This window comes from Trachypithecus francoisi, unplaced genomic scaffold (genome assembly GCF_009764315.1).
Source record: "Trachypithecus francoisi isolate TF-2019V2 unplaced genomic scaffold, Tfra_2.0 Lachesis_group10, whole genome shotgun sequence".
Classification (NCBI taxonomy): Eukaryota; Metazoa; Chordata; class Mammalia; order Primates; family Cercopithecidae; genus Trachypithecus; species Trachypithecus francoisi.
Window position 1 is genome coordinate 34,582,485 of NW_022681455.1, and position 15,574 is coordinate 34,598,058.

General features: G+C 41.0%; 1 protein-coding gene across 2 annotated transcripts in view; it reads right to left on the reverse strand.

Annotated features, from left to right (window-relative positions):
* Positions 1-15,574, reverse strand: part of ILRUN (inflammation and lipid regulator with UBA-like and NBR1-like domains) — a 115,283-nt gene that overhangs the window by 51,047 nt on the left and 48,662 nt on the right. The window contains exon 3 of one of the 2 annotated variants that reach the window (XM_033216854.1): positions 10,326-10,523. The exons of the other annotated variant lie outside the window; for it this stretch is intronic. Within the exon in view, the coding sequence (XP_033072745.1) occupies positions 10,326-10,523 (198 nt within the window). The remainder of the gene's footprint in view (positions 1-10,325; positions 10,524-15,574) is intronic. 2 annotated transcript variants of the gene reach the window in all.

The following is a 15,574-nucleotide window of genomic DNA, read 5'->3' on the forward strand; positions in this document are numbered from 1 at the left end:
CTACACATTAGTTTTATAGCATATATCGATAATTTGAATAAAAGTCAATTATGCTTACTTCCTCATTTATAAGAAACATATTCCAGTCTGATCTAGGGGCAAGTGTACACAATGTCACTTACTAAAAACTCCCATCACATAACAATTCAGTGAAACCTTAAGAATTTCTTACCTGAAATGGTTTCAGCACATATGTCAACATTTTTTTTTTTTTTGTAAAGAGAAAACACACATATCTAAGTTTTAAGTATTACTTTTTTATTCATTTTTAATATCTCTGAAATCAAGATGGATCATCTAATTAATATGTTCATTTAATATGGCAGTGGCTCTATCTCTCTCCCCTACAAGGAAAGTAATCATTAAACCAAGGATGCATATTAAAATTACTGTCACTTCAGAACTGGGGAAGTGCAGTAAGTTCTATTTGCAAATGTTTTACTCTGACAGGGCTATATTCCCTAAATAAGCAAAACATTTAATTAGACCTGGCGTAAGCTATAGTCCTTACTAATGCATATATACAAAAATTAAGGATTTTATTAAGATACAAATTATGCTGAAATATGTAATCTTTAAAATGGTCAATGGTTTTACAACTATTTATTTTCCTTTTAACAGTAAGTATGCTAGTATTTTAATACAGAATTGTACTTGATTTTTAAAAATCTTTAAGGAAATATCACTACTCCCTTAAATTCAGAATTTCTGGAATCCATCATTTCAGACTAACGAAGCTTCTGTTTAACAGAAGGGCGCTGGCTACCGTGAGTAAAAAAGATGCAGCCTTCAAATTATATTTTTGCCCTCTACCAAATCCTTTTCTATATATGTGTATGGTGTGTTGAGGAGTAAGAAAATTAATTATAAAGCAAACACCATTAGCACTGACAGCACACATTAACACTACTCACAGCCGAGTGACAAGGCAGTGTAAACATTTGATGCTTTACTGCCTGGACATACAATATCTTGTTAATTACTACACTTTACAAAGGATCACTATTTCATCTGATTTTTAATTTTTGACGGCCCACAGAAGGTTCAAGACCCACATATGTGCATTTTAGAGGTTAATCTGAACAGTACAGCCATTCCACATTGTTGTTAAACTGGTCTCACTCTGTCGCCCAGGTTGGAGTGCAGTGGAACGATCTTGGCTCGCTGCAACCTCCGCCTCCCAGGCTCAAGCAGTCCTCCCACCTCAGCCTCTCAAGTAGCTGGGATTACAGGTGTGTGTTACCATGCCCGGCTAATTTTTTGTATTTTTGGTAGAGATGGAGTTTCACCACATTGCCCAGGCTGGTCTTGGGCTCCTGGGCTCAGGCAATCCACCTGCCTTGGCCTCCCAAAGTGCTGGGCCTTCACACTGCCTTTGACTCACACAGAACTATCTGGAAATGACCACCAACCAACCAATCACCACCACCTGCTGGCAGTGCAACCAATGGCAGGTTTCCTTCTTCAAAGCTGAAATAGCCTATCATCTCGTAACATAACATTTTAGAATTTCAGATCTCATTTACATTTTGAAACATTCCTTCTAAAGCATTTTCCATACAAGTCACAGCTTAGGCGAGCATTTCACTTATCAAAAATGGTATCTGGCAGGTTGCTGTGGCTCATACCTGTAATCCCAGCACTTTGGGAGGCTGAAGTGGGAGGACTGCTTGAGCCCAGGAGTTCAAGACCAGCCGGGCCACTTGGCAAAACCCTGTCTCTACAAAACAAAAACACAAACAAAAACCCATGCCTGTGGTCCCAGTTACTTGGGAGGCTGAGATGGGAGGACTGCTTGAGCCCAGGAAGTCGGGGCTATAGTGAGCCATGATCACACCACTGCATTCCAGCCTGGGTGACAAAGCAAGACACTCTCTCAAAAAAGAAAAAAACTCAAAAATGAAATCTTATTTTCAAGGGCTACTCATATTTCTGGTATTAGAGAATTCTAGAGATCAGAGTTGAAACAATGAGCATCTTATGGATGCATAACATAAAAGAACAATGTTTTAAATGTGGGGTTAATAAGCAAAAGGGCAAGATAACTGGGAGAAATGTCAGGCAGAATAGCATGTGAGTAGAAGACATCATCGATTCTAGTATGAAGAAGTTTGTATGAAACCACAGCTTCTTTTATAACATGATGTTAACTAAAACATAAGCAAGAAATAAGGAAAGAAAGTCTCATATTACCTGGTTAGGGAGGACATGCTATAAAATGGAGAAAGTAAAGGAAGAACTTACAAAGGTTTGGGAAATAAACAGTGTAGCTTATATAGTGCACCCAATAAGTTTCCTAACATGTGGGACATATTGTGGTTTAGGACCTTCATAGGGGGAGCTTCATTTCTAAACTCTGAGAAACCAAACGAATAATGCATAGGTTATTTACTCGACATGTGAAATGTCCCTAGGGACCCATGTGAGGTATTTAACAAGAACTACTTCAAGTAGTGGAATCCCCCTTAAGTACGAGATAACCAGACTACACTTGATTTAGCTTATTTCACAACTAGGACTCTGAGAGTTAGAGGAAACCATCATGGTACAAGGTAAATCTCTCCTTTGGAAATCTGGAAGGCGGCACTCTTAGTAGGAGATGAAGCATATTACTATCGGCATCTAGGCTAAAACAGGGACAATCACTCAAGCTGCTTACCCTTTGCCCAGAGTCCAACGTCCTATAGAACTGAGTATCTTCTAGCAGCCAGGAACTCTCTGGGGAAAACTGACACCCAACTACCTAAGAATAGCCCTGTCAATCTCAACTTCACCTCAATGCCCACTCACTCTGGAAGTAGAGAGAGGACTTCGGGACCACATACTCCACCCTCACTAAACTCTAACAAGTATTAATATCCTAGAACCAGTTTCCTTCTGAACCCCAATAGTAGTGACAGCCAAATTAATGACAAAGATAATAAAATTACTTTTGTTAATTTATAACTATAATTGATAACTAATTTACAACTTTTACTAGACCTTAAGCCTCTCTGGTCTTTAGTTTTCTCATCCATAAAATGCAGCTAATACTTCACAAGGTAACAAATGCAAAAAGCCCAAAATAATACCTGATAAATAGTAAGTACCAGACTTTGTTAGAACTTTCTACTATTTGTTAGTATTTGCTACTTAGATAAAAGCTAAGAAGCTAATCCTTCGATGGGGTGGATTGGGAAGGGGTATCAAAGTCGAGGAAAAAAAAGATAAAATGCTAGGGCTTGAAAATAAATCTGCCAAAAATCAGATACTTATTAGTCTTAGACCTAGCAAGGTAGAAATTTGTGTGGTGGGGGACAGTGTTTATTATCAAGATAAACAGGTGAAGCCACAGATCTTAAGTGGGAGGAGGCCAGAGATCTTGTAATATGCCCCACACAATAAAGAAGTGTCCACACCACATGCCGAAAGCACGCCCACTGAGAAACTCTGAAAGAGCACAACGAAGCTGAAACAGGGTGGAGGAGACCTTTTACAGGAGACCTGTAAATGACTGAATACAGCAAAAATTCTTTGTAAGAGGAAACGTGAACTGAAACAATCTAAGAGTTATTAGAAAAATAAAAATAAAGAGAGTGGATCAGGCGCAGGGGCTCATGTCTGTAATCCCAGCACTTTGGGAGGCTGAGGTGGGCAGATCACAAGGTCAAGAGATTTAGACCACCCTGGCCAACATCATGCAACCCTTTCTCTACTAAAAATACAAAAATTAGCCAGGTGTGGTGCCACGCACCTGCAGTCCCAGCTACTTGGGAGGCTGAGGCAGGAGAATCGCCTGAACCCAGGAGGCAGAGGTTGCAGTGAGCTGAGATCACACCACTGCACTCCAGCCTGGCGACAGAGTTAGACTCTGTCTCAAATAAATGAATGAATGAATGAATGAATGAATGAATAAAGGGAGTGGATTCTTTCTAAAGAAGACCATCTAAAGATTACGGAAGCAGCTGGGTGCGGTGGCTCACGCCTGTAATCCCAGCACTCTGGGAGGCTGAGGCAGGCAGATCACGAGGTCAAGAGTTCAAAACCAGCCTACTCAACATGGTGAAACCCCACCTCTACTAAAAATACAAAAATCAGCTGGGTATGGTGGCAGGTGCCTGTAATCCCAGCTACTCGGGAGCCTGAGGCAAGAGCATCGCTTGAACCCGGGAGACAGAGGTTGCAGTGAGCCGAGATCACGCTACTGCACTCCAGCCTGGGCGACAGAGCAAGACTCCATCTCAAAAACAAAAACAAAAAGAATTACAGAAACAACCACCCCACCAAAAACAGAAACCTCCAAAAAGCAATCTTTTGCTGTTAAAACAGAAAATTTGTCCAAGTTTGTGCCTAGGCAACAGAGTTCCACAGTCCATACTCTTAACCACTATATTACACTCGATAAGCTAGTAAGCCAAGTGAGCCAATCATGGTTATTATGGCAGTTTATTTTTTTCCCTGTGCTTATGGCTAAGGTTTTATACATAATCTATTCACTTTCTGTTACTGATACTAGGGTATGTTTATAACCAATAATAATTTGAATTCAATGAAATACTGTGCTTTATAAAATGGAATTAAACTGCTCACTGGAGCAGATAAAGGTTGGCAAACTATACCGCACAGAGCTCCAGCAGTCACTCCAGACACACAAGGACTGGGAAACACAGGCCCAAGGAGGCCTCCAATTCAATGAAAACATTTCATTTTTATCCTTTCCCATTTTACAAGAAGGCATTCATATATACTTCTGTCAAAGAATAGGTTCCATAGCTTAACAAAAATGCTTGAAAACTACAAAATCAAATGAATTATTAAAATCCCTTGAAGGCATTAGATTCCACAAAGTCCTGAGAAACAACTTACAGACTACAAGACCAAAAAAGGGTTTTTAAGTTAAAATTAGAGGTTTTAAGTTAAAAATTTACTGTTTTTGCCCCAATCATCTTCAAAAAATTCATGGTGGGTAAGCACAAAATTAAATTTAAAAAAAAGAAAATGAAAAAAATTCATGGAAAATGAGTATTATGAAAAAACTATGCATGGATTTCAATTTCTTTTTGCATCAAAATAAACTCATACTAGCTTATTATAACAAATCTGAACAGCATCTAGTTTGAGGCACCAAGGAGAAGACATTAGTTCAAAAAAAAAAAACCCTATCAGAGCAATATGAATTTTGCTAAAATTGAAGCAAGGGTAAACATCCAATTCATAGTGAAGTTTGAATCCACTATGGAAGATCACTGATGCTTTACAAAAAGTTTACGGGGGCCGGGCGTGGTGGCTCACGCCTGTAATCCCAGCACTTTGGGAGGCCGAGGCGGGCGGATCATGAGGTCAGGAGATCGAGACAATCCTGGCTAACACGGTGAAACCCCATCTCCACCAAAAATACAAAAAATTAGCTGGGCATGGTGGCGGGCGCCTGTAGTCCCAGCTACTTGGGAGGCTGAGGCAGGAGAATGGCATGAACCCGGGAGGCGGAGCTTGCAGTGAGCCAAGATTGCGCCACTGCACTCCAGCCTGGGCGACAGAGCGAGACTCCGTCTCAAAAACACACACACACACACACAGTTTATGGGGACAATGCCCCAAAGAAATCAGCAGTTTATGAATGGATAACCTGTTTCAAGAAAGGACAACATGACACTGGAGATGCCCATAGCAGCGGACCATCCACATTAATTTTGGAGGAAAAAATTAATCTTGTCTGTGCTCTTAACTGAACAAGAGCCAATGATTAATAGCAGAAACAACAGCCAACACCACAGACATCTCAACTGATTCAGCTTACACAGTTCTGACTAAAAAATTAAAGGTGAGCAAACTTTCCAATCAATGGGTACCAAAACTGTTGAACCCAGATTAGCTGCAGACAAGAGCAGAGCTTTCAACGGAAATCTTAAGCAAGTGGGATCAAAATCCTGAAGTATTTCTCAAATAACTACAACAGGAGATGAAACATGGCTTTCCCACTGTGACCTTAAAGACAAAGCACAATCAAAGCAATGGCTACCAAGAGGTGGAAGTGGGCCAGTCAAAGCAAAAGTGCACCAGTCAAGAGCAAAGGTCATGGCAACAATTTTTTTTTGGCTCCTCAGGGTATTTTGCTTGTCAACTTTCTAGAGGGCCGAAGAATACTAATATTGTTTTGAGAGCGGGGCACAGTGGCTCACGCCTGTAATCCCAGCACTTTAGGAGGCTGAGGTGGGAGGACCACTTGACTCCAGGAATTGAGACCAACCTGGGCAACATAGGGAGGTCTCGTCTCTACCAAAAAAAAAAAAAAAGTATGATGGCACATGCCTGTAGTCCCAGCTGCTTGGGAGGCTGAGGCAAGAGGATCGCTCGAGTCCAGGACTTCGAGTCCAGTGAGCTATGATCGTTCTACTGCACTCCAGCCTGGATGACCAATGAAAAAAAAAAAAAGGAAAGAAAGAGAGGCCAGGTGCAGTGGCTCACGTCTGTAATCCCAGCACTTTTGGGAGGCCAAGGTGGGCAGATCACCTGAGGTCAGGAGTTCAAGAACAGCCTGGTCAACACGGTGAAACCCCGCCTCTACTGAAAATACCAAAAAAGTATCCGGGTGTGGTGGTGAGTGCCTGTAACCCTAGCTACTCAGAAGGCTGAGGCAGGAGAATCGCTTGAACCCGAGAGGCAGAGGCTGCAGTGAGCCGAGATCATGTCACTGCACTCCAGCCTGGACGACAAAAGCAAGGCTCCATCTCAAAAAAAAAAAAAAAGTACGTGTGTGTGTGTTAGTTTTAAGAAAGTCAGCCAAAGCTTTAGCAGAAAAAGATCTACTCCACTATGAGCTCCTGCTCATTCCTCTCATCAAGCAAAGGCAATTTTCTAACAGTTTCCATGGGAAATCATTAGGCATCCACCTTACAGTCCTGATTTGGTTCCTTCTACCTTCTTTTTGTTTCCTAGTCTTAAAAAATCTTTCATGGACACCTAGTTTTCTTGTAATAATAATGTAAAAACACCTGCATTTACATGGTTAAATTCCTAGGACCCTCAGTTCTTTGGGGATGGACTAAATGGCTGTTATCATTACTTACAAAAGTGTCTTGAACCTGATGAAGCTTATGCTGAGAAATAAATTTTATATATCTTATTTTTATCTTTTTTTTTATTATTATTTTTTAAATATGAAGCCTTCACTCTGTCATCCAGGCTGGAGTGCAGTGGCGTGATCTCGGCTCACGAAAACCTCTGCCTCCCAGGTTCAAATGATTCTCCTGACTCAGCCTCCCGAGTAGCGGGATTACAGATGTGAGCCACCTGCCCAGCTAAATTTTGTATTTTCAGTAGAGAGGGGAATTTCACTAGATTGGCCAGGCTGGTCTTGAACTCCTGACCTCAAGTGATCTGTCTCCCTCAGCCTCCCAAAGTGTTGGTATTACAGGCTTGAGCCACTGCACCCAGCCTTTACTTTTATCTTTTAATTCCATTTTTCCAAGATCTTTTTAAAGTCCCCTCATATTTATACTCCAACTACTTTTGAAATTGAGAGTTGCTATGAGTATAAAATGTAATGTCCCACATAGTGATAATTATTTTAAATTTAACACTAAAAACACACACACATAAAACAAGACTAGCGTTCTTAACCACTAGGGAACATTGATAAGTAGTATTTTTTCTTTCTTTTTTTTTTTTTTTTGAGACGGAGTCTCGCTCTGTCGCCCAAGCTGGAGTGCAGTGGCCGGATCTCAGCTCACTGCAAGCTCCGCCTCCCGGGTTCACGCCATTCTCCTGCCTCAGCCTCCCGAGTAGCTGGGACTACAGGCGCCCGCCACCTTGCCCGGCCATATTTTTGTACTTTTTAGTAGAGACGGGGTTTCACCGTGTTAGCCAGGATGGTCTCGATCTCCTGACCTCGTGATCCGCCCGCCTCGGCCTCCCAAAGTGCTGGGATTACAGGCTTGAGCCACCGCGCCCGGCCGCAGTATTTTTTCATCAAAGGGATTTTTTTTTATTTTTAAGTCATGTATATTGTCTTCTTCTCCCCTTAAAAATGGTGGCATGTATTTAAAAAATTTACTAAGTAGCCACTCTCCATTCTGCATTAAGCTCAACATTTCTGAGAGTTACAAAGATAAATCAGACACGTGTCACCTTCAGTTTTAAAGGTGACATGAGACATTTATCAAACTAAATGGGTAGAAAGAGGTAAAGTGCCAAGAGAAGAAACAAAGGAGTGAGAAGTGAAGAGCTAATATAAAGGAGCTCAGCTGTGGGAGAAACCACTTCCAACCCAGGTGAGGGGATTCTTATCAGACACTGCCTGAAAATGGAGTCCTACAGGGATGGGACAAATAATCTCTCTGCATTTTGATATGTGATTATTCAATTATTCAACAAATTGTTCACAATTTCATGGGATAAAAATAGGATAAGCAAAACAAATACCTAATATACAATGTGTTAAATATAGTAACAAGCATGTGCATATTAATGAAGGGGGAGGGATGAATTTTCTTAGGGTAGTGGAGAGAGTAAGCAAGGGGGAGGAAGCAAGGAGGAAAGGTGACTCGGGCAGGGCCTTGAGGATGAGCAGCAATTTGATGTAATAAAAGGATTATTTCAGGCAATGAGAGAAATGAGCAAGGGCATGGAGAAGTGAAAGCATATGGCATCTTTGGGGACTGACTGTTGGGGAGTTAGGGGATAACTGAAGATGGGAGTGAAAATGAGGCCAGGCCAGATCGTGAGCTTTATATCCTGTGCCAAGGAGTTTAGCTTCATTACAGTAGGTACAAAGGCTTTAGGCAAAGAATGATGTCACATAAGCACTATGAGACTCTAATATTAACATTTCTAAAGTTGCCACTGGCTGCAAAAACATATATGAGATCATTAATTCTAGGACTTCTAGAAATAACTCCAAAGGTCCCACTGGCCTACAGGCCATGAGTCCGGTTAAGAGCTCCCTGAAGGCAAGTACTATGTACTATTTATTTGTTTTTGATCTCCAGGACACAGGATATAGTGCAACCAATAGGAATCAGTTTGTGATTAGGAATGACAGAACAAATGATGGCTCCCAGGTTTCTGACCCGATTATCTCAGGGGGGGTGCCAATGAGAAGGATATAAGGTTGGTTTTTTTGTTTTGTTTTGTTTTGAGACAGGGACTCACTCTGTAATCCAGACTGGAGTGCAGTGGCATGATCATGGTTCACTGCAACCTTGACCTCCTAGGCTCAAGCAATTCTCCCACCTCAGCCTCCCAAGGAGCTGGGATGACAGGTTCACATCACCATGCCTGGCTAATTTATTTTTATTTTTTGTAGAGACAAGGTCTCTCTGTTTTGCCCAGGCTGATCTCGAACCCCCAGGTTCATGCAATTCTCCCACTTCAGCCTCCCAAAGTGCTGGGATTACAGGCATGTGCCACCATGTCCAGCAAATATAAATTCTGTCTGGGATATGTTAAAAGTTCTGCCCATAACAAGTTAAAACATGGGTGTGGGGTTCTGAAAAGAGGCCACAGCTATAGATATTAATTTGAGCATCGCCGTGTATGGTATACTGGTGACAGCTGAAGCCACATGGGTGGATGAGGTCACCAACCATGAATGGGGCTCAACTGAGAATCTAGGAATCCCAGGGTAAAGTTGAGAATAGACAGAGACAGAGAAAGAACAGAGAAGAGGAAGAGAAACAGGAGAGATGTCCTATGAATCTAAGAAAGTACATATTTCAAAAAACATGTGTAGTATGGTGCCAAATGATCATTAAAAGGTCAGCTGGTATGAAGACTGTAAACAGGCTATTGGATTTGGAAACAGGGTAGTCACCGATTAACTTTCACTGGAGTGGGGAGTGGATAAAGGATAAATTGGGTTGAAGAGTGTATGGAAAATGTGAAAGAAGAGACAGAGAGTACAGGTCACTGCTCAAAAAATCTGGCAATAAAGAGAAGGGAGTGAGATATGTTAGCAGTTTGACAAGTAGGTTGGAAGAAGTATGCACACTTTGTGCATTATCTGTTTTATATGACTTGTGTCCAGAGATTTTGAGAACAAGGACTGCCTTTAGTACTCTTATAGCATCTACCAGCTTATATAATAAAAACAACAGCACTAAATATTTATTTAGAATGCAAAATATAATACCTCATACAGGTCACTAAATTATATTCCTAGGATAAAAGAAAGAGGACTAGACTAAATCAATTAGTCATAAAATGCAAATCATTTACCTGCATGGGGTGACTGTTAAAAAGAGGCCATGCCCTGTCATGCAATTTGACAGGCTCTGTGAGCAACACTGGGGATGTTGTAAGATGTTACCTTAGTTCCTTCACCCTGGGCTGCACAAGGACATACTCACCTCCATAGTAGAGTCCTGTAGCAGTGCACATCCGCCACTGTCCCTGATACATTCCTGCTCTGCTGGGGCTGCACATCTGGACGCTGACATCTGCAATCTCTTGGGGCTCTAGCGATCTCACCATCACCATGTTCACATGTCCAAATTGGTCTCCCCCGACATATTTAAGACAAACCCCTGGAGGCCAGGCCTCTGCCCCTGAGTTCAAGCAAAAGAAAAAAATGTTAGGCAATCAATGGTCCTATGCCGGGTGCAGTTTATTATGAAACTGTAGAAGAGGCCTCTTTCTTTTTCTCACATACATACGTAAACCTAACCACATACACCTGAGCCATATATTGTCTCGCACAACTGATCAAAAGGAATTATCAGAACCAACAACCTCTGACCAATAATCTAACCCTATGAAGAAGCACATAAGGCAAAAGCAAGCCAGTTCCTCAAGACAACAAGTGTTTCAGGTGACTCCAGGGAAGGCCACACATTACACTGAATCTGTAGAACCTAAGAATGATGTCCATGAAGAGCCATGGAGATGAAACACAGGCCCACGCTTAGGGGACAGCTCTCTCTACTAAAAGGTAACATATGTCCATTTTCACAGTATATCTGATTGTTGCCAGTTTTTCCACAGAAACAAGTGAAGCACACAAGGAGTAATTTCAATGGTATTATTCTCAACTTAAAATTGCTTTTTGCCTGAAGTATGACTTTTCTTCTGGGGTCGATAACTATAAAATACTCAAGAGCTCAAGAGACCACATGAATATAAAAGGCAGTAAAAGTTTAGACCTCAGGTGGTGATGAAAATATAAATAATGGGGTGATCTCCCCTGATAACATCAATGAACTGTGGTTGCAAGAACAATGGCACCAGCTGGAGGTACTTGCGGAAAGGATGGGAAGGAGGGTCAATCAGACGTGTCAAAGGGAGATAGATTTTTACAGAGTTACAGGTTAAATCAAACACGATTTAACCTGTACTCTCATAGAGTAAAGAGTCGCCCAGGCTGAAGTACAATGGCACGATCTCTGGCTCACTGCAACCTCCGCCTCCCGGCTTCACGCGATTCTCCTGCTTCAGCCTCCTGAGTAGCTGGGATTACAGGCACACACCACCATGCCTGGCTAATTATTGTATTTTTACAAGAGATGAGGGTTTTACCATGTTGGCTAGGCTGGTCTCGAGCTGCTGACCTCATGATCCGCCCGCCTCGGCCTCCCAAAGTGCTGGGATTACAGGTGTTAGCCACTGCACCTGGCCTAATCTTTGTATTTTTAGTAGAGATGGGGATTCACCATGTTGGCCAGGCTGATCATGAACTCCTGACCTCAGGTGATCTGCCCGCCTCGGCCTCCCAAAGCGCTGGAATTACAGGCATCAGCCATGGTGCCCGGCCAGTGCCCACTCTTGTGTACCTATTTTCATGTAACTAATTCATGAGAAATCTATGTGTTGACTAGTTCTCACTAGTCAAGCAGTATAGGCAGCCACACAGTGACTAGATGTGATCTCTCCCGTGAAGTCTCTCCAATATGCAGCAATTGATAAACTCCTTTTTAACTGTAGACAGAAACCTCTATATATCTTTTTTTGGAATATACATTCATTATAAAAACATACCACTGTGAAAAGTTGAACATGGCAGGACTCTCAGAACAGAGGGTGCTTGTTATTTATCTGCTATCAGTACTCTAAGATGCCTCAGTTCTTTGCTCTCTAAGTGCCCAGTTCTGACATACCTGATGGCTCACTACTGGAAAGAAACCAGACAGAGAAAGGAAACAGAGTTCCATTCCTGAAATCTCAGCTCCATTATGAATGGCACCCTCTGTGCTCCTTGGGTCTTAAGGGGTAGCAGCTAAAGCAGTGGCCACTATGTTTTAGCCTAACTTCTTTTTTAAAAATTTGCCAACAAAATGTCCTAAGTTAACCCTACAAAAGGCAACCACTGCTGCTGGAAAGGTTGTGGATGATACACTGACAATACATGCAATTTATCTTCCTCATTTCTGAGGTCTGGCAAAAGCCTATTTGTCTTACAACAAGCAGAATAGCAGCTGACATGAAGCACCTTACAAAATGTCAGTCTCCTTAAAGACCAAAATCCAAGAGAAAAACTATACTACTATCATGGGGCTAAATCCACAGTTATTCTTTAAGATACACACATACACACACATACACATACACATACACCTGCAGCAAGATAATGTCTGTTTTTATGAAAACCCAAAAATATGTCTGTTTTTTGAACTTATAAGAAAATAAGGCAAACCAAGACTGGGTGTGAAAAAGACTTAGCTCTCCTAGGCACAACCACAAGCAGCTGAGATGATTGGGTCATCTTAGCTGTGCAAAAGGAGTGCTGCTATATTCCAGAGAAACTGAGTTAGTCGGTAAAACATTAAGTGGGTAACATTAAACACTGGCATTTGGCTAAGGTCCTGCACTTCTTGGTACTCCTGATACCTATTAGTTCTCAGTGGAGTATTTAAAGAGCCTCCGGGAAAAAAACTGGAAGACTTATCCACCAACAACTCTGAAGTGTTCATTGGCTATGAAGTGAAAAACCAATCATCTGCCTTCTGAGCGTTATCAATGATACATATAGTTCTTATAGTCACAACTGTTAGGTCAAACAACTCTGAAAAGGTCAAAGATAATGATGTTTGATACAGAAGGAAGGGAAATACAATGAGTTGTCTGGACTACACTAAGCATACCTGAAATCTGAATTCGAGAAGTATAATAGAACTGGGCTCCAAATTAAGTCTCAGTTGCAAACTGGATTAATGGGGGATAGATTTCTATCTAGAAGAAAAGAAAAACTAATCCACGTTTTATGACATTCCTAGTTAAGTATCACAATCAAGTATATAATTAAGGCTGTAATTCTCCAGATATGAAACATCACTTTATTTTTTAAAATAAAGTAAAAACAAAACAAAACAAAAAACCTGTCATGTTACAATTTTGAGATGGTAGCAAGCATCACAAAAATCAAAAGTCCAACAGTCCCAGAAATCCTGGGACTTAGTAAGTATATACAATTATAGAAATAGTCTGGAGACAGTAAGGAATATCCAAATAGCAATGCAGAAGACAAACCTTAATGATGATCTCCTTTTTAACCCTTATAAGTGTGGACACTGCATTTCATATTAAGCTCCATGAAAGCAGAAACCTTCATCAATCTTGTGACCATTTCTCCCTTGTACCTAATAAAGTGACTGGAACATAATAAAATGTGTTGAATGAAAGAAGCAAAATTATCTTCTCTAGAATCATACTGAAGAGAAAGGTAGAAAGCTAACTATTTTAATGCACTAAAAGAAAAATGGAGGAAATAATCGTTCTTTCTCAAGTTCTTTTCTCATTCCTTTAATTCACTTCTATGAAGTTCAAAAAATAAAGACAACTCTGGATCAATATGCCCAAGATACCCTCTCATATGACAATCACAAAAATTTCACCAAAGTCTGAGAAACACTAGGGTTATCATAACATGCTCGGCTTAATATTCACTACAATTGTACAACAGAGCACTGAGAAGCTCTAGGTGCTGGTAAAGAGAATTCTGTCTACTCATATTTTTAGAGGGACAGTTTCAAATTTTCATTTTAACTCCCAAGTTTCCTGCTCAGGTTTACTAAGCTTCCAATGCTTCCACAGTGACAGAAGTCTGAATCCTAAAATTCTACATCTATGTTATTAAATGTCTCAGTTCTGTTTTTGCAAATCTAATAAAGGACTTTAAAAATATTAGGAGTTTAAGTTTATTTATTTCTATTTATTTATTTATCTTATTATTCATTTATGAGACGGAGTCTCACTCTGCCACCCAGGCAGGAGTGCAGCGGCGCGGTCTTGGCTCACTGCAACCTCTGCCTCCCAGGTTCATGTAAGTCTCCTGCCTCAGCCTCTCGAATAGGCAGGATTATAGGCACCTGCCACCATGCCTGGCTAAGTTTTTTGTAGTTTTAGTAGAGATGGGGTTTCACCATGTTGGACCGGCTGGTCTTGAACTCCTGACCTCAGGTGATCCACCGGCCTCAGCCTCCCAAAGTAGTGGGATTACAGGGTTGAGGCACCACACCTGGCCAGGAATTTAATTTTAAACAGCGTGTGACGTTTGCCTTCTTCGGGGAACGCTATTGGGACAACTATATGAGGTCCCTATCAGTCTCATTTGTGGTATATTTGAATGCCCAGCACGCCTAAAACATGACAAGACAGAAGTGCATGAAAATTATTATTTATGTAGCTCTTTCAGTGAGTGCTTATTTCTTAGGGAGGTTATGAATGAGAGTAAGACAGCCAGAGGAAAAATTGCCAGGGCCTGCCCTACTTCTATGTTACTACTCTATTTACAGAAAGAACTCAGGCCAGATTAGGATGACACCAAAGAACCTGTGCACATGCATGTTCTTCCTCTCTCAAATAACATGCCTGATACTCAGTTATGCGTGGCTGGATTCTCCTTGACCAAATGGAAAACATCCAATTTATAGATATAAAACTACTCTACAGCTGGGTGGACAACTTCCAGAAGAAGAGAAAACCTATTTATTCAAAGCACCTTGAAAGATAAAATCTCTAGCAACTGCTACCTCACCTTTCAAGATCTGTTCAGGCACAAGAATGCCCTTTCACACAAGGAAAGAGATTCAGAGGCTGTTTTAAACTGAGGTTACAAAGCAAATGCAGAGGGGAAAAGCAGTCAGGCCCACCAATAGAGATTTTTGTAAGTCAACATGAAAGGTAGGCTTTGGGGGTTCTGATTTGACATTCTAACTACTGCATATCAACTTCCCCAAGCTCCCCATTAGCCCAAGTAACAGTCTAGTAAGTAAGCAGATATATCAAGAGGCTTTCTGAAATACAAAATGGTCAGTCTGCCACAAGATGGTATTTAAAACATTTCAACAGTACTCTAACAACTTTCAGTATTTAAAAACACTGAAGAGCTCACAGAAAGCCAGGCCATTTTCACCGTTTTCACTATAAGTAAACAAGGTACTGGCTTCACTTTAAAATAAACAAATGAAACTTGAATAAGTCACACTTTCCAAACAAACCTCATTTATTTAAAAATATATATATATACAGATTCCAAAAAACTTTTTTTTTTTTTTTGAGATGGAGTCTGGCTCTGTTGCCCAGGCTGGAGGGCAGTGGCACAATCTTGGCTCACTACAACCTCTGCCTCCTGGGTTCAAGTGATTCTTATGCCTCAGCCTCCTGA